The following is a 17,799-nucleotide window of genomic DNA, read 5'->3' on the forward strand; positions in this document are numbered from 1 at the left end:
TTTGTCCAGAACCCCAGACCATGGGATGGTACTGACTGACCACTGTTGGTGAAGGAGGGTCCTTACCACCTCAGCTAACCTGCTCTAGATAATCTCTCACAGGCACGCCCAGACATCCCCGTCATCTTTAACATGTCAAGTTGATGACAGAGCCTAGAGTTACCAGAGAGGAAAGCTTTGAGAAATTATCTAGAGGCAGCTGGCTCTCCAACTTCCTAATGCTACCGCCCTTTAATACAGTTCCTCATGTTGTGTTGACCCCCCAACCACGAAATTGTTTTTTGTTGCTACCTCTTAACTGTCATTTTGCTACTGTCATGAATCGGAATGTAAATATCTGATAGGAAGGGTATCTGATATGTGGCTCTCGTGAGAAGGTCTTTTGCCCCTCACATGGGTCGCGACCCACAGATTGAGAACCACTGCGCTAGGTCCTATTAGTCTGTGGGCGTGTCTGAGAGGACTGCCTTAGTTATTAACTGATTTGAGAGGGGGTAACCCACTGTGGACAGCGTTATTCCGTGGACAGGTGATCTTGGGCTGAGTAGGAAAGCTAGCTGAGATGAGCCTGTGTGAGAGCCAGCAAGCGGTGTTCCTCTATAAGTTACTGCTTTAAGTTCCTGTCCCAGCTTCCCTCATTGACGGCCTGTGACTGGAACCGGAAGCTATAATAAATCCTTTCCTCCTATAATCTGTTTTTGGTTAGTGTTTTTGTTCTTAGAGAAAATTAATCTGATTTCTCTATTTTACAGCAAACTAGAGAAATGAAAATAAATTTACCAGGGACATATGTGAAAATAAGTTTCCTCACCTACAGCTCGGTCATAACCTTAAAATTTATTTAAACATTTTATTCATATGTAGATGTGTGTATGTTCATGCATCTGAGTACAACTTGTTCACTGAGGCCAGAAAAGGGCATCAAATCCCCTGGAGCTGGAGTTACAGATGGCTGTGTATGGGTGCTCCTAACTGCTGAGCCATCTCTTCATCCACCTGAATTAAAAAAAATTTTAATGTGACCTTTCTGAGAGCAACTTGGCAATGGTCTCTGTTGTAAAATTTGAATGATGGTGCTTATGATACCACTAACAGCTATTGAACACTTTCTAAGAATTCTGCATGTTAAATTGGGCTTGGTGGTACATCACTAATAACCCCAGCGATAGGGAGGTAGAGGCAGGAGAATCAGAAGTTCAAGGCCACATAGTGAGTTCACAGTCAGTCTGGACCATAGATCTGACCTGGGGGGGGGGGGCGGGGAACAATAGTAAACAACTCTGCATGTATGATTTTCTTATTTTTACCTTCACTGAAATCCTGAGAGTGGTGGCAGTTGTTTCCTATCATTCCCACTTAGCAGAATGGAAAACCGAGGTACAGGAATATTAAGTAATATCCCTAGATGACACAGCCAGCACCTAACTCCATCTATGGAACCTCGGACTCCAGGCTGACATGCCTTTGCCTGAGCTCCTTCCAGTCTCCTCTCACCCTAGAGAAGCATGTGGGGTGGGGTGGGGTGGGGGGGAGGGGGGAGCAGTTAAAGTAGAGAACCTGAAAGAGGCACTTGCAAAAATCTTGGCTATAGCAGCTGTCTGCACGCTGGACTGTGACATAACTTAATTGGGGATGGAGGGCGCACTCCACCTTGGCTAGACCCTCAGGAACTGTACTACACCACAGGGCACCGGCCTCTGTCACTACTGCAATTTGTTTCCAGTTTTCTTCAAACGCATCCTCCCTGCAGGGAGGAGGAGGAAGAGAGAAGGCCGCCTCCTTTCCCCCCCCCCCCCCACGTCCCACCTCCCACCCGCAGCTTCCGAGTCTGCGCAGCCCAGCCGCAGTCCTTGCAGCTTCAGCTCTGCAGTGCCTGCAAGGGTCTGATTGGGGAGGGTGAGTCCTGAGAGGGACCCCGCAGGCGGGAAGGGGGCGGGAGATTGGGCTGGGGGCGTGGGTAATGATCCGGGGAGGTGCATTCACGTGTGACTCTGCATGCATTTGCATGCGTGTTTCTGGGGTGGGCGGGTTTACAGTACAGTTTGCTCTAGGTCTGGGGTATGGGAATGGAGGGTCCGTGTGGGAGAAGACGGCGGGGAGGGGCATTTAACCCGGTTGGGTCCTCTTTCCTGCTAACTTGATCCTTTACTTGGTGCCTGAACATCCAACACAAATTTCAGCAACCAGGGAGAAGGGATCCTGCAGGGAGCTTACACTCAGGCGTCTGTGTTCCTTCGTGGGTCTGTGCACGTACGTGCACATTGTCTCTCCGTCCTCTCAGGGAGGTCCCCAGTTTCTCTGTTGGGCTCACTGCACCTGCAAATTTGGTTGCATGTGTGCATTATGTCTGTCCTGTGCTCCGTGTGTGGTATCCTGCAACAGGCCAGGAGCATGGCTTTATGGAGTCCCACAGGTGCAGGATTTAAGGGACAGTCCCAACTCTCCTGAGCTCTGAGGCTGTGATGGAGACCCTTGCCCATCTGTGCAATGGAGCCATAGCTGTAACTACTGAGTAGGGCCTGCAATCAGAACATCCACCCCAGGAAACAGCGCTCTGTTATTGTCATTGTCGTCGTCGTCACCATCACTATCATGCCGATTTTCCTCGCCCTCACTGACTCTCATCCTTTCCCCTCTGCAGGTGATACGTCTTCTAATTCACAAAGAATACCACAGATAGTGAAATGTGAATCGCTGCCCCCCCCTTTCTTCTTCTCTCCTTCCATCTACTGCACTTACAAGATCTTCTCATCTTCCCCTTTCCCCAGGTTTTCCCATGTGCAACTGGCTCCTACCTGTCTCTTCTTATTCATTGTCTAAAGTAACACTTATTTGTATGGGGCACAGAATTCAGAGGACAACTTGTGGACGTTGGTTTTCTTAGGAATTGAACTCATATGGTCAGGCTTGACAGCAAGTGCCTCTTACTCGCTGAGCCATATTGCCACCCTCCCTACCCCACACCTGTAGTTTTCTCCTCTAGTTGCTGCTTCTCAGCCTAAACCTGTAATAAACCATGGTTCATGTAGAAAGTAAAGCAATAAGCAAACCCAATTCTAAGGATACTCTAATACTCTTCCCCAACAATGTATGTGTGGGCGGTGTGCACATACACCACACACACACACACACACACACACACACACACACACACAGAGTTTTGTGTCTTAATTTGGTTTCAAAATTCACTATGTAGGTGAGGATGATCTTGACCTGATCCCCCTGCCTCAGCCTCGTAAGTGCTGGGATTGCTGGGCAGCATCCTGGTGCTTGTTTGCCAATGCAGGGCTGGAGACAGAGTTCTAGGCAAGCCCTCTACCACTCAGCTACATCCCTAGCCCTGCTATGTGTCCACAGTCTCGTCTTTTCACACCCCTCCCCCAACATACACCCCAACTCTCACTGAGGTTGCAAACTGTCAGCCCCAGGGTCTACTGTGGGTCTGACATTATATTTGTCTCATAGGGTGTTGCCTTTTTAAACGTTTGAAATAATGAGCAATGCGAACTGCAGGCTCTTTGTCTCAAAATAAATAAATAAAAGCTAGAAGACAAGAGACCATGAGAGGGTAATATGAAGATGATGAAGGGTGGAACATAGGCAAAAGGACATAAGTTAGAAAGATGTTACAAAGATTTTTTTTTTATAGTTTTAACTTTTTTCATTTTTTTTTTTAATGGCGGATAAGTGAATTCAACTTTCTGGGTGCTGAAGCAGTGAGAACCATGACATAGTAACTAACCAACCAACTAACTAAATGTTAGTAGTAAGTGCAAAATCCTAAGTAAACCTCCGGAGCTTTAGAATGGCCATTCCGACTCCATAGACAATATACCCATCATCACTGGGACAAACCTAGCTGTGGGGCCGGGAGTGTATCTGAGTGGCTTCCTTAACCTGGCCATGCAGTGCTTTTTTATCTGTAAGTTCTTTAGAAAAAAGCAATTTTATCTTAAAAGTTTTAAGGTACAAACAATGTCATCCGAGAAGATAATTTTCCAGTCTCCTGAGAAATCAGGTGACAGCCACTTGTCCCTTGTGTTTTCCAGGCTGCAGAGGCAGGGCAGCTCCTCCCAAAGGACACTTGATTGAGCTTCTCCTACAGTCTTCCGTGCTCTTGTGGTTTCTCCCATGCTGCAGTGTGGCCGCTCATTCCTATTTGCCTTGTGACAGACTCCTCTCCATTTGCATTTTGTTTTTCAGTTGGGAAGTTAAAGTCACGGGGAGGAGGTTCTTGGTTGATTTATTTTTTTCTTGCTCTGTTTCTGATGTGCTCTAGAAGTGGTTGTGTTCTGATCTTTGGGGACAGCATATCTGTCTGCTGCACAGTCCCATGGACCCTGTTTGGTCTGCTCACCCCCAGGATGTGCAACTGGTTCATCCATAGGCTCCCAAGACTTCACTTTTGGGCCTGGCCCAAAGTTCTGATGAGAAATCTTTGGGAAGTTTCATATCCATGGGTAGCAAGTACTTATTTATGGAGAGGTGATGTTTAGTTAAGGTTAATGTGGTGGTTTGAATAGGTATGACCTCCCATAGACTCATGTGCTGAATGACAAGTCCAACAGGGGTGGCGCTATTAGGAAGTGTGGCCTTATTGGAGTAGGTGAGGCCTTGTTGGAGGAAGCGTGTCAGTGTTGAGATGGGCTTTGAGGTCTCTTCTGATCAAGCTCTGCCCAGTGTAGAACAGTCTCCTCCTTGCTGACCACAGATCTAGATGTAGAACACTCAGCTCCTCCAGCATGTCTTCCTGGATGCTACCATGCTGCCCACTATGATGGTATATTAGTCAGGGTTCTCTAGAGTCACAGAACTTATGGGAAGTCTCTATATAGTAAGGGAATTTGTTGATGACTTACAGTCTGCAGTCCAACTCCCAACAGTGGTCAGCAGCAGCTGTGAATGGAAGTCCAAGGATCTAGCAGTTGCTCAGTCCCACAAGGCAAGCAGGTAAAGGAGAGAGAGTAAATTTTCCTTCTTCCAACGTCCTTATGTAGGTCTCCAGCAGAAGGTGTGGCCCAGATTAAAGGTGCCATCACTCCTGAATCTGGGACAAAGTAAGTCCCAGATGACCTTGAACTCAAAGATCTCCCTGTCTCAATCTTTTGGGATTCAGAGCCACTATGCCTCAAGATCTCCATGCCAAGATCCAGGTCAGAAACTTGTATCTCCCAGCCTCCAGATTAGGATCACAGGTGAGCCTTCCAGTTCTGGATTGTAGTCCATCCCAGATATAGTCAAGCTGACAGCCAGAAATAGCCTATACAGATGATAATGGACTAAATCTCAGAAACTCTAGGCCAGCCTCAATGAAATGTTTTCCTTCACAAGAGTTGCCTTGGTCAAGGTAACTTCACAACAATGGAAACCCCTGAGGCAGTTAGCCTTGAAGGCAGGGTACGGCTTTAAACCAACAATGCGAGGAGAAGGAAGGTAGCCTTTAAACTTGCATTCAGCAGGGTGTTCTCTCTCTGCAGAAATCTCAAAACGCCTCCATGATGCAGCTGCTGTTGTTACCAGCATCTTTTATGGATGAGCAAGTTGAAACTCAAGAGAGGTTGTGTGTCCTAGGACACACAGCAAGTGCATGGTGGAGGTCACATTCGAGGGCTCACAGTTATCTTTGTGCTTGCTTTACCTGCTACTGGTGATGGTCAGCAGCCAGAAAATTGTAGCCATTCTCTTCCCACTGTACTGGCAGTTTTTAAAAACGTGAGTGCTTGGAATTCAAACTTGGGTCTTCATATATTTAAATATATGATATATATTCATATGCATATATATACACAAGTGTAGGTAATGCAGTTTATATGCAGGCAAATATATATTTCAAGTTTATCCACACTTGCCTCCCTTGTATACATGAATGGGAATCTATTTACCCATTTCCTCTTGATAGACATCTAAGTTATAATGCTTTTGTTTGATTTCTTGGAGAGGCTACATAGTCTAAGCTGGCCTCAAATTTGAGATCCTCTCTTGGTCTTTGGAGTGCTGAGATTACAGATGTTGTGGCTGCGTCCAGTGGTTGCTAAGATTTGTTTTCTGGTCTCATGTAGCCCAGGCTGGTATTCTGAACTCACTATGTAGCCGAACTTCTTTCTCTGCTACCTCTCTGAAAGCTGGAGTTAGACGACTGCACCAGCACAGTTTATGCCCACTTTGTGTAGTGCTGGACATTGATCCCAGGGCTTTGAGCATGCTAGGCAAGTGTTCTGCCAACTCCCTAGCCCCAGCAGTTAATATTTTAAAAATATTTGTACTTAAAAAATTTATTTGTTTGTGTATCTGTGTACATGTACATGCATGTACATGCAAGTACCCTCAGAGGCCAAAAGAAAAAGTTAGATTCCCTGGAAATGGAGTTACAGAATGTTGTGAGCTGTCTACTGTGGGAACTGGGAACTGAACCAGTGTCCCAGAACTGCTGAGCCTGGTGGATGCTCACCTTTGGGCCGCACTGGCTGGCCAGCAGGGTTACAGGTGCAGGTGCTGGGATTTGACCTTAAGTCCTCATGTTTTGCAGCACACTCTACGCACGAGCTATGTTCCAGATCTCTGAACAGCTTTGCTTCTTTCCTTCTTAACATAGACAGAGGTGCGACGGCTTCCACAAGCAAGTGGGCAATGGACAGTTTCCCTCTGTGTTCCGTAGGTGCCCAGGATGGGAGCATTACTCCCGGGGGGGTATGCATGGGGGGTATGCATATGTTCAGCTTTAGCAGATGGTGCTGTGGGGTTTTCCTAACAGCAGACGCCCCCACCAGAGCCTGTGAGTCAGCTTGCTTTTAAAATCTTACCTCTGAGGATTTCCCAGGGAGACTTTCTATCACAGTGGCTCCGGAGAGGGAGTGCCAGCCAGTCTCTCTTCATCTTTAGGTTGTTGTTTTTTATACTTATTGAGAATAATAAAGCAAACAAACACAGGAAAAGTAAGCAGATCCCAGACTGTGTTCTGAGCATTCCTGCCAGGGCTGCCCCATTGTCACCGGAAGTTGCTCCCCGCTTACTAACTGAGGGGCACCCCAACTGGAAAGAGACTGATGACACAGCCACAGAGTGTGGCATCTCACACCTGCAGCCTCTGTCCAGGAAGAGGAACAGGAGTTTGAGGCCAGCTGGGGATATATCATGAGTTCATGGCTACCCTGAGCTACCTAGGCAGTGTCTAAAAACAAAATAAAATAAAACAAAGTCTGGTGAGATGGTTTGGGGAGTAAAAGTATTATGCCAAATAAGCCTATAATATAATATAATATAATATAATATAATATAATATAATATAATATAACAATATAATATAATATAATATAATATAATATAATATAATATAATATAATATGTTCCGATCCTAGATCCCATGGAGAAAGGAAAGAGCTGACTCTGGAAAGCTGTCCTCTAATTCACGCACACGCACACGCACACGCACACGCACACGCACACGCACACGCACGCTCTCTCTCTCTCTCTCTCTCTCTCTCTCTCTCTCTCTCACACACACACACACACACACACACACACACACACACACACTTAAAACCAGCCAACTAAACAAACAACATGTACATTGGCCAAGCTAAGGCGTGCTCCCTGGTCTCAGTTGAGAGCAAGTGATTTTCTTCCAGGAATTCTTGGGTGGTGGGTCTAAAATCTCTGCCTGTGTTTCTTTGGACGTTAGGGTAAGGGGCAGGCACCCTTTGACCATGACTAAAAACTATACCACTGTAACCAACCAGAATAGGGAAGGACAAAGCCGGTGGGTATTTTATACTTAGTTATTTACTTTTGTGTGGGGGTAGAGTGGGGGTGCAGGGTGGGGCATGGTGCACATATGGAGGTCACAAGACAACTTATGGGAGGTGGTTCTCTCCTTCCACCATCTGTTCCAGGGATCAAACTTGGAGCATCAGGCTTGGCAGCAAGCATCTTGGCTCACTGAACCCATCTTGCCAGCCCAAAGCTGTTGCATGGACTGGGGAGTAGGTTTAAGGGCTGCCATCATCAATGTCAAGGGATGAGTGAATCCCAGGAGAGAGGGAGATCGTGACAGAAGCTTCTGTATCCGGAGGACTGAAGTTTCAGATGATGGTGAGGGCTGGGGCAGCAGGCAGAGAGCAACGTGTTTCTAACGGAACAGCACGCAGGCTTGCTGATTGGCTGCATGCGGTACGAGGCAAAGAAAGGGCTTCTGGGAAGGATGGAGGGGTTCTGAGCAAGAGAGGAGGATGTGGGAGGAGAATGGACTGGGGGTGTAGAGAGCTGAGTTGCCTTGGAAAATGATGCATTTAGTTGTGGTTTTCAGAGGCCTTTAGACATCTCCAATAGGGACAGATGATGGTTAGTGGGCTGTAGACAGCCAGTGGCCCAGCAGTTAGGAGCGCACACTGCTCTTCCAGGGGACCCACGTTTGATTTCCAGAGCTCATGCTGGGCAACTCACAGCCTTTTCTAAGTGCAGCTCCAGAAGAATCCGATGCTCTCTTCTGGCCTCCAAGGGCAGGGCACTCAGGGAGACATCTACAAAGACGCCCGTGCATATATATAATGTAAAAAATAAGCAGAAATCTTTAAGTGGTTGTCTTAGTTTGGGCTTTATTTCTGTGAAGAGACGCCATGACCACAACAACTCCTATAAAGGAAAGCTTGGGGTTTGCTTACAATTTCAGAAGTTTAGATCATTATTGTCATGGCGGGGAATATGGCATCATGCAGGCAGACATGGTGTTAGAGAATGAAGTGAGAGTTCTACATCTTGATCCTCAGGCAGCAGAGAGAGGCAGTGAGACACACTGGGTGTATCTTGAGCAGATGAGATCTCAAAGCCTGTTCCCACGGTGACATATTTCCTCTAACAAGGCCACAGCTATCCAACAAGGCCACACCTCCTAATAGTGCCACTCCCTATGGGGCCAAGGTTTCAAACACATGAGTCTATGAGGGCCATTCCCATTCAAACCACCTCAGTTATAACTGGTCATACAGATAGAAAAGAAATGGCTTACTTATCCAGTATGCACAATTTAACATAAATATGTGTTACTGTATCATTTACTTAATATAGAGATCATTTAGTATAAATTGTATGCCACATTTGTGTGTGGGTGTGTGTGGGTGTGTGCATGCAGTGCACATGTGTGTGTGTGGGGTGTACATGTTTGTGTGTTGTGGGGTATGAAGGTCAGAGGAACTTTGGGAGTCATTTCTCAGGTGCCACCCACCTTGGTTTTGAAGAGTGGGCCTCTCAGTAGCCTGGGCCTTGTTGGTTATGGATAACCAGTGAGTTCCAGAGAGCCTCCTTCCTGGGGGCAAGGTCCCTATCTTTATACAGAAAACATTTTCCTGATTGAGTCATCTTCCTGGCCCATGCCTCTCACTTATGGACAGTGTTCAAATATTTTATCTTTGTGCTTGTGTCCTTTTATTTACTCTCCCCCACATAAGTGCAAATTTTAAATGTTATATTTTATTTATTTCATTGTCTTGCACTTTATTTATTTGTGTGTAGGTATCATGCAAGCATGCCAGTGGACACAGCTGGTAGCCAGACAACAACTCACAGGAGTCAATTCTGTCCTCTCACACAATCCTGGGAATCAAACTCGGGTCATCAGCCTTGGTTGGCTGTCATCTCTACCCACTTGGTGGCCATTTATTTCCTCTTTGTTTCAGAAGTATTTCTCTACTATACATACGGTTGTTGAACACATTCAAGGGATTAAATGATGCATTACAGTGAGTGTATTATGACCAGATCAGGGTCATTAGCCATCTATCCCCTCAGATACTGGGTATTTCTTTATACAAGAATGTTCAAAATCCTATTTGTTGTCCTGAAGCATTCAATTAGTTACCCCGCAGCTATTCCTATTAACAAAAATGTGAGCACTTAAGTCTGTTTTTCATTCTCTTACTCTGTCTCCTTCCCCTGTCCTCTCCCCAGGCTCCAGTCACTACCTCACATGAATATAACAACACCCTCCACAATGTTAGCTTTTTAGCTTACACATCTGTTCTAGTTTCATTTCTGTTACTGTACTAGAATATCTCAACAACAGGCAGCTTCTTGGAGAGTTTGCTGTAGAACACAATCCCACGCTACAGAGAACACAGACACATCAGCAGGAACCTGAGACACGTGGTTCCATCAAATTTACAGTGAAGAAGCAGAGAGAAATGAATGCATTCCGCGCTCCCTTGCTTGCTGATGCTCAGCTCAATTTCTCCACTCTTACATAGTTTGGCGCCCTTGCCTAGGGAATGGTGTCACCCTCAGTGGGCTAGGTCTTCCCACTCAAGTAACTTAACTAAGATGCTCCCCTGCAGACATGAACACAGGCCAACCCAATGTAGACCATCCCTCATTAATACTCTATCCCTAGGTGGTTCTAAATTGTGGCAAGCTGATAAAACTGACCATCTCAGTGTATAAGTGTTATCGTGAGATGTCTCTCTTTGCAAAAGTATTTTTGCAGCTATCATATCAATTCAAGAACTCCTTGAAAACAAAATTGGGTATTCCTGGTGTGGTAGCAAACATTTGTAATCATAGCACTTTGTGGGCTGAAATGGAAGTATTGTGAGTTGGACTCAAGATGGGGCTATACAGTAAGTTGTGACTAGCCTGAGCTATATAACAAGACCTTGTTAGAGACAGACAGACATACGATAGGCAGGCAGACAGGCAGGCAGGCAGGCAGGCAGACACACACACACCTTTTTACTTTTCTGTATGCCATCCCTACAATCAATAAAGTCAGTAACAAACATTGGGTTTCATCAAATTCCCAGCCCACATACATTTTCTAGATTTTTCTTCAATAAGTATTTTTGTTTCCTAGCACACTGCTTGGAATCTGCCACCATGATTGTTAATCTTGTCATTTAAATTACCGGCTATGATAGCAACTAAAAATCACCATGAATCTAAGAATCTGGCTATGACTATGAGGATGTTTCCAGTCGGCTTTAACTGATTAAGAAAACCCACCCTGAATGGCACCTGCAGTCCAGGGAGTGGAGTACAGGGCTGAATAAAAAGGAGAAAGTGAGCATCGCTACTTTCTGCTTCCTAACTGTGCATGCAATGTGACCCGATGCTTCACGCCCCTGCAGCCATGTCCCCTCCCCACACCAAGTGATAGGTCGCGCTTCTTCAAACTGTGAGTCAAAAGTAACCTTCCATTTGAACCACTGGCCCCCTGCTCTCTTTCTAGTGTTCAGCAACACACCTAGCACCATTCACTGGATGACCGTGTGTGTCTGTCTGTGACCTTAGGTTTTGAATCCTGTACCCGAGGAACCCTGCAGGACACTGGAACAGGAGAAGTAAAAGAAAGCCTGCCTTGGAAGCCACGCCTCCTCCTGAGGAGATGCAGAGCCTCAGGACTGAGCAGACACAGGGACTACTGCCTCGGGACAGCAGGGCCTGGGAGAAGCCATGCCACTCCACCTTCCCCAAGGACTGGGAGGCTGTGGAGGTTGGGGCCTCCAGCTGTGACAGTGATGAGAAAGGTGAGGGGTCCTGTGGGAGCCGGGAGCCAGGCAAGGGGGATGCTCTCGGGGTCCTGTGGGAGCCAGGCAAGGGGGATGCTCTCGGGGTCCTGTGGGAGCCGGGCAAGGGGGATGCTCTCGGGGTCCTGTGGGAGCCGGGCAAGGGGGATGCTCTCGGCAGTACTTAGGAGAAGCTGAACATCCATCAGTCACTCACTGACCTGTAGGATGTTGAACTGGCTATTTTTTTCTTTTCTGAATAATATTTTGTCACTTGATACAACAAGTATGCATGGGTTCATAGTTCTGTGGGTCAGCAGTTCGATGTGACCTCAGGGGACATTTCTCCTGTTGTCTGTTTTTGCACTTGCCTGTGTGGTCATAAGGAGCTGGCAAGGCTGTTTCTTAGATGGCTTTCCTCACACATTGGGTTGGTTGACTGACTCCAGTACTTGAGCCTTATGTCTCCAAGAGGTTTATTCTCATGGGTCCTTGGAGAGTAGTGAGGAACAGGGAATGCTGGGATACCTAAACACTTAAACTTAAAAAGAATTGTGTGCTCGTGTGTGTGTGTGTGTGTGTGTGTGTGTGTGTCTTTGAGCAAGTGCATGCAAGTACCCACAGAGGCCAGAAGAAGGTACAGGATCCACTGGAGCTGGAGTTAAAGGCAATTGTGTCTGATGTGGTTGCTTTTAACTACCGAGGATCTCTCCATTCCTCCATCCCTCCATCCCTCTATCCCTCAATCCCTCCATACCTCCATGCCTCCATCCCTCCTAGGCACCGAGCATCTCTTGAGCTCTCCTAACCACTGAGTATCTCTCCAGCCCTCCTAGGCACTTTTAAAGCCTTTGCTAGCAACTTGATGATCCTATGTGATAGGTCAAGATATGGCATGGTCAAGGCCAGGATTAGTAAGGGATTTTCATATGGAGACACCACACACACACACACACACACACACACACACACACACACACACCCCTAATCATCTCAGATAGGGAACCCACAACTGAGGTTACTAACAAGAACATGCATGGGCAGAGGTCACAATGGATTGTTAAATCCACAAGCCATGGCTCAGGGCCTGCTCTCTAATAATTGTGCAGCTCAAATGTCAGAGGTGTTAAGGGCATTGAGCCTGTTTTTAGCTGTTTTCTAGAACACAGGTTGGTTTAGGAAGCTCAAAGTAAGAAGTCAGTTAAGACAGACAGACCCCTGGGCCAGCATGCTGGCTCAGTGGATAAGGATGATGGCCTGAGTTTGATTTCCACATGGTAGGAGATAACTGATTCTCAGAAGTCTGATTTACACATGTGTGCTATGGTGTGTGCCTCCACTCACCCCTGTTAAAAGAAAATAAAAGTAGACTCTAAGCTAGGCATGGTGGCTGACTCTTGTAATCAGTACTTGGTAGGCTGAGGCTGGAGAACTGCTCATGAGTGTGAGGCTCACCTGGCTTAGAGAGAGATTTCCAGGCTAACCTAAGTTTCATAAAACGAAACAATCTCTGCCAACTTTATTCAGCTCAGGATTAAGAAGGATGCACAGGTAGTAGCTGTGTGGGAAAGTCTTCCCCGGAAGCTTCTCTTGTAGACCGGAGGAAAGCTCCTGGAATAGTTTTTCTTTGCTCTCTCACTCAGATCTTGGCTGGAAGCCCATTAGGGAACTTTTACCTTCTGGACAGGTGACAGCGGAGCCCATCAGGTGGCCCAGTTTTAGCTGCAGGATCAAAATTCAGGCCTGATATGTTATCAGCCCCACATGAACCATGTGTGTGCGTGCGAGCTTGTGTATACATATATATCTTTATATGTATTTGTGTTTTTATGTTTGTAAATGCATGTATATACATGTGTATATCTGTGTGTATATGTTTGTATATATGTATATATACATGTTTATATGTGTGTGTATTTGTGTTTGTGTGTGTGTTTGTATATGTATGCATGTACTTGTAAGTATATACATGTATATGTGTGTGTTTAAATATATCAGGTTGTTGGTAGAGAAGGGCATGTATGCATGTGCTTATGTGTGTATGCATTTGTGTGTGTTTGTACATGTATGTGCTTGTGTGTGTATGTCTATATATACACATGTGTATATGTGTACATATTTAAATGTGTCGGTCGTTGGTAGAGAAGGGAGAGGATGCCATGGAGAGAGCTTGGGAAGCCCAACCTCCGTGTCTGCTCGCTCACTCACAGCCCTTTTCTTCTCTGTTTTTTGCCTTCACAGATCTGTCCTCCCAAGAGACTGGGCTATCTCAGGAATGGAGCTCAGTAGAAGAAGATGACGAGTCAGAGGACTCCCAGGTATGTATAGGGATTACCACGCATGCCTCCATCCATCTGCCCACCTCCCCATCCACCATGCCCTTCACACAGTCACCCACCCTCTCCCACTGAGACCCTGAGTTTGATGTCCCTCATAGTATGAATCTATAATCCCAGCCCTTAGGGAGTAGAGGCAGGAAATAAGAAGCACAAGGGTCATTCTGGGCTATGTAGTGAGTTTGAAGTCAGTCTTGGCTACATAAGACTGCATTTGTGTGTGTTTGTAAATGTATGTGCTTGTGTGTGTATGTGTATATATATGTGTGTGTGTATGTTTAAATGTGTCAGGTCATTGGTAGAGAAGGGAGAGGATGCCATGGAGAAATGTTTTAAAAATGTTTTTTTCATTAGTCAATTTATTAATTCATTAACATCCCAATTGCCGCTTCCTGCAACTCGATATGCCAAGGCGGGATGCTATCTATGGGAAGCCTCCCTTCACTGAGGAAGACAGGAAGAGGGCAGGGGGGATGTGGAGGGAAGGAGTTGAGAGGGAGTGACTGGGAGGAGAGGAAGGAGGGGAAGCTGTGATCGGGGTGTACAGTAAAAAAGTGTTATTTAAATAGGGCAATACAGAAAACACACATGTTAATGCATATGGATCATTTGATCAAGTTTATTTCAACGTTAGAAGGATCACTGTACTAGTTAGCATACATGTCATTGCTTCCACAACACCTGATGATACATGAGAGGCAAGATTTATTTCAGTTCATGATTTTAGATGGCTCTTGTCCATCAGCTCAGTTAATGGAGGCGGGAGCATTTGGTGGAGGCTTTGTATAGGTTTACCCTCAGACCTCCTTCACTCAGCTAGTCCTCAAGCCTCCACAGTCTCCCAGGACAGCACTGTGCACACTCGGAGCAGGAGTCTGTAGGAGATATCCAGAACTAGACCATAACAAACACCATCTGACCTGGGAAGACAAAAACGAGTCTGAGTGCTTAGAAGATGGCATCTGAGGCTGAAGAGATGGCTCAGTAGTTAAGAGTGATTTCCACTATTCCAGAGGACCCAAGTTCCATTCCCAGCACCCATGTCAAATATCTCACAGCCACCTGTAACTTCAGCTCCAGGGGATCTGATTCCATCTGCTGGCTTCCCGGGGCACCAGGCATGCACATGGGACACAGACATTCATGCAGGCAAGATGCCCTCCTCCATGTACAATAAAAAAATTAAAAATAAAAGCTTACGAAACAAAAGTGGATTTTTTTTTTAAAAGAAGAGAAACAGTTGTCTTAGCGAGAGGATGCTGTGATGATGCCCTTGGCTACAGTGATAGGAATAAAAGGTTAACTATGGAAATGCTTCGAAGGCAAAGCTAACAGCATTTGCTGATGCCTTGAATACGGGTGGAGAAAAACAAAGACCGATGCCACGTTTAGAGGAGGGTTCTGAAGGAATGGCATGAGTGCTCAGAGGAGAGACACTTGGCACGAGTGAGGAGCAGAGTTTGGATTTTCAGAACCCAGGTAAACGCTGGGCACATGTGACAATCTGCCTATAATTCTAGCACTCTGAATGTGGAAGGCCGAGACTTGGAAATCCGTGCTGCGAGCAGCCTACCTACACTAGCCTATGCCACCAAGTTCTGGGTTCGACTGAGAGCCCCTGCCTCAATGTATAAGGTGGAGATCTACTAAGGAAGATTGCTAATGTTAACTTCAGGCTTCCACATGCATGTAAATGCACATGAATGTTCACACACACACATGCATACATACACATGTGGGCTCATACACATGTGAACATGCATGCCACACACCAGAAACATGTGGGAAAATATTCAAGGTGGCTGCTATATTTACAAATGAATACAATAAGTTAGACAGTTGGAAATTTAAAAGAGGGGTTGCGTCAAGAAACACAGACCATAAAGTGATATTTTGCAATTTTCATCCTTTATTCTGAAATTTTTTTCTCCAAAACACAGGTACATTGCTTGCTTCTGTATGTTTATCTAACATCTGGTTACTCCAACAGCTTCTCTGCTGGTAGATCCTTAATCATACGTTCATATTTTCCTGTGGTTAACTGTGTCAATCTCTTTCCTTTCCAGTGCTGATATTTTCTTTCTCCCCTCTCTCCCCCTCTTTTAGGGCTTTGTGGAGTGGTCCAAGGCTCCACAGCAAACAACCATCGTGTTGGTAGTGTGTGTGCTGTTCTTATTCTTGGTATTAACTGGGATGCCCATGATGCTTCACATTTAACTATCACAACAGCTGCTGTATGGAGACATGAGCCCTGTGTCACGTTAAGGAACTGTCCTGGCTAGAAACCAGGAATGGATACTGAGTATTAAGAAATGCTTTTCACACATCCATTGAAAGATTTATTTTTAATTCTGAATATGTGTGTGTATCTTTGCGTGTGTATGTGCTATTGTGAGTGCAGTGCCTGCGGAGGCCAGCAGAGGGAGTTTGAGCCCCTGAAGCTAAAGTTGTAGGCAATTGTGAGCTGCCTTAATGGGTGCTGGGAACAGAGCTCTGGTTCTCTACAAGAGCAGTAAGTACCCTTAAATGCTGAGCTGTGTCTATAGCTTCATAAGTTTTTTTTCCCATAAAACTTTTTATTAAGAGGTTTCTGTACTTCTAAAATTTATTTAAATGAATATATAATTGATTATAAAAACATTATTTTGTTTACTATTGAGAAGTTTTGTATACTGCTGGGCAAGAAAAAAAACCTGTGAATTAATTGGAAGACATTCTGAATTGGAAGACATCTCTTCAGAGAAGCTGAAAAGTGTGCAACTTAGGATCAATGTTGAAACACCTCCCTATTTTTTAAAATTATCATTGTATAATTTAACATTTTGCTTGCCTGTGTTTTTTTGTACCATGTTTGCACCTGGTTCCTGTGGAGGCCAGAAGAAGGTGTTGGATCTCTTAAAATTGGAGTTACAGATGGCTGTGAGCCACTATGTGGGTGCTGGGAGCTGAACCTGGATCTTTTGGAAGAGCAGCCAGTACTCTTAAATGTGGAGCCATCTTCCCAGCCCCATTTTTCATAACACCTTCAGTGTATACAGTCTTTCCATATAGACTTCCTTTTCTTGCTATTTTATATAAGGACACTTGCCTCTCTATCTTGATGTGTTAAGTTGGTGCTATTTTTGTGAAGTTGTGGTCTCATGGCTTAACTTGACATCTTTGAGAGATCTGAGTAATTTTTTTTTTATGCTTTTGAATAATTTCTGTAGCTTGAGAAGTATCAGGTCCTTGGCAGATTAAAAGAGTTTACTGTGGCTGGAGAGATGGCTTCATGGTTTAGAGTGCATATCACCCTTGCAGTTTGCTTCCTGGCAACCGTATCAGGCAGCTCACAACTCCAGCTCCAGGGGCTCAGACTCCCCCTGCTGGCCTCCGGGGACATTGCATGCATATGTGCATACCCACCCATAGTCCTCCCCCCCAACACACATATAATTAAAAAATAAATCTTAATTTTTTTAAACAAAAGAATTCACCAGTAATCAATTCTGAGATTTGTGAGAGGGAAATCTCAGAAGATGAGATGATGTTTAGAAAGCAGTTTGAATTATTATATGCCATTACTATGACAATTCTATCTTGGTAGCTTAGGAATACTTTTTTACTTCTTGGATTCATTTTGATGATTTATAATAATCTTTTATCCTCTAGAGAGTTCTTCATTCTGTAGGTCTTTTGAGACTATAAGCTTAATTATGAACACTATTTTTATAATTAAACAAAAAGGTTCTCTGCATTTTTTCCCATCACTCTTTTCCTTTGAACTCGCCGTTGTGGCTTCCTTGTTATTTATTTGCTTTTACCAAACACTTATCTGGCGTTTGTTACTGTCTTTCCAAAGATCTAGTGTCTGGCTTTATTTATATTTATTTATAATTTATAAAATTATAAATATCTGTATTACTTCTTTTGTTATTTTTGATATGTTACACACTGTCCTTAGTTCTGGCTACCTTTATTTCTTGTTTACCTTT

The 17,799-nt window shown here is 45.0% G+C and overlaps 1 protein-coding gene across 1 annotated transcript; it reads left to right on the forward strand.

The window, feature by feature from the left end:
- The first annotated feature begins 1,845 nt into the window (after positions 1 to 1,845).
- Positions 1,846 to 17,738, forward strand: Smim17 (small integral membrane protein 17). The gene is made up of 4 exons (NM_001134752.2): positions 1,846 to 1,896; positions 11,275 to 11,510; positions 13,731 to 13,807; positions 15,932 to 17,738. The coding sequence occupies exons 2-4, from the start codon at positions 11,369 to 11,371 to the stop codon at positions 16,040 to 16,042; spliced, it is 330 nt and encodes a 109-aa protein (NP_001128224.1). The 5' UTR covers positions 1,846 to 1,896; positions 11,275 to 11,368; the 3' UTR covers positions 16,043 to 17,738.
- The last annotated feature ends 61 nt before the right edge of the window (positions 17,739 to 17,799 follow it).

The sequence above is a fragment of the Mus musculus genome, chromosome 7 (assembly GCF_000001635.26).
Source record: "Mus musculus strain C57BL/6J chromosome 7, GRCm38.p6 C57BL/6J".
NCBI classification, from domain to species: Eukaryota; Metazoa; Chordata; class Mammalia; order Rodentia; family Muridae; genus Mus; species Mus musculus.

What these genes read in the sequence shown, in the direction of transcription:
- Smim17 (NM_001134752.2), top strand. Translation starts at nt 11,369, where the DNA reads ATGCAGAGCCTCAGGACTGAGCAGACACAGGGACTACTGCCTCGGGAC. An exon ending in CTGTGACAGTGATGAGAAAG is followed by an intron (nt 11,511 to 13,730) that starts GTGAGGGGTCCT and finishes TTGCCTTCACAG; the next exon opens with ATCTGTCCTCCCAAGAGACT. An exon ending in ACGAGTCAGAGGACTCCCAG is followed by an intron (nt 13,808 to 15,931) that starts GTATGTATAGGG and finishes CCCCTCTTTTAG; the next exon opens with GGCTTTGTGGAGTGGTCCAA.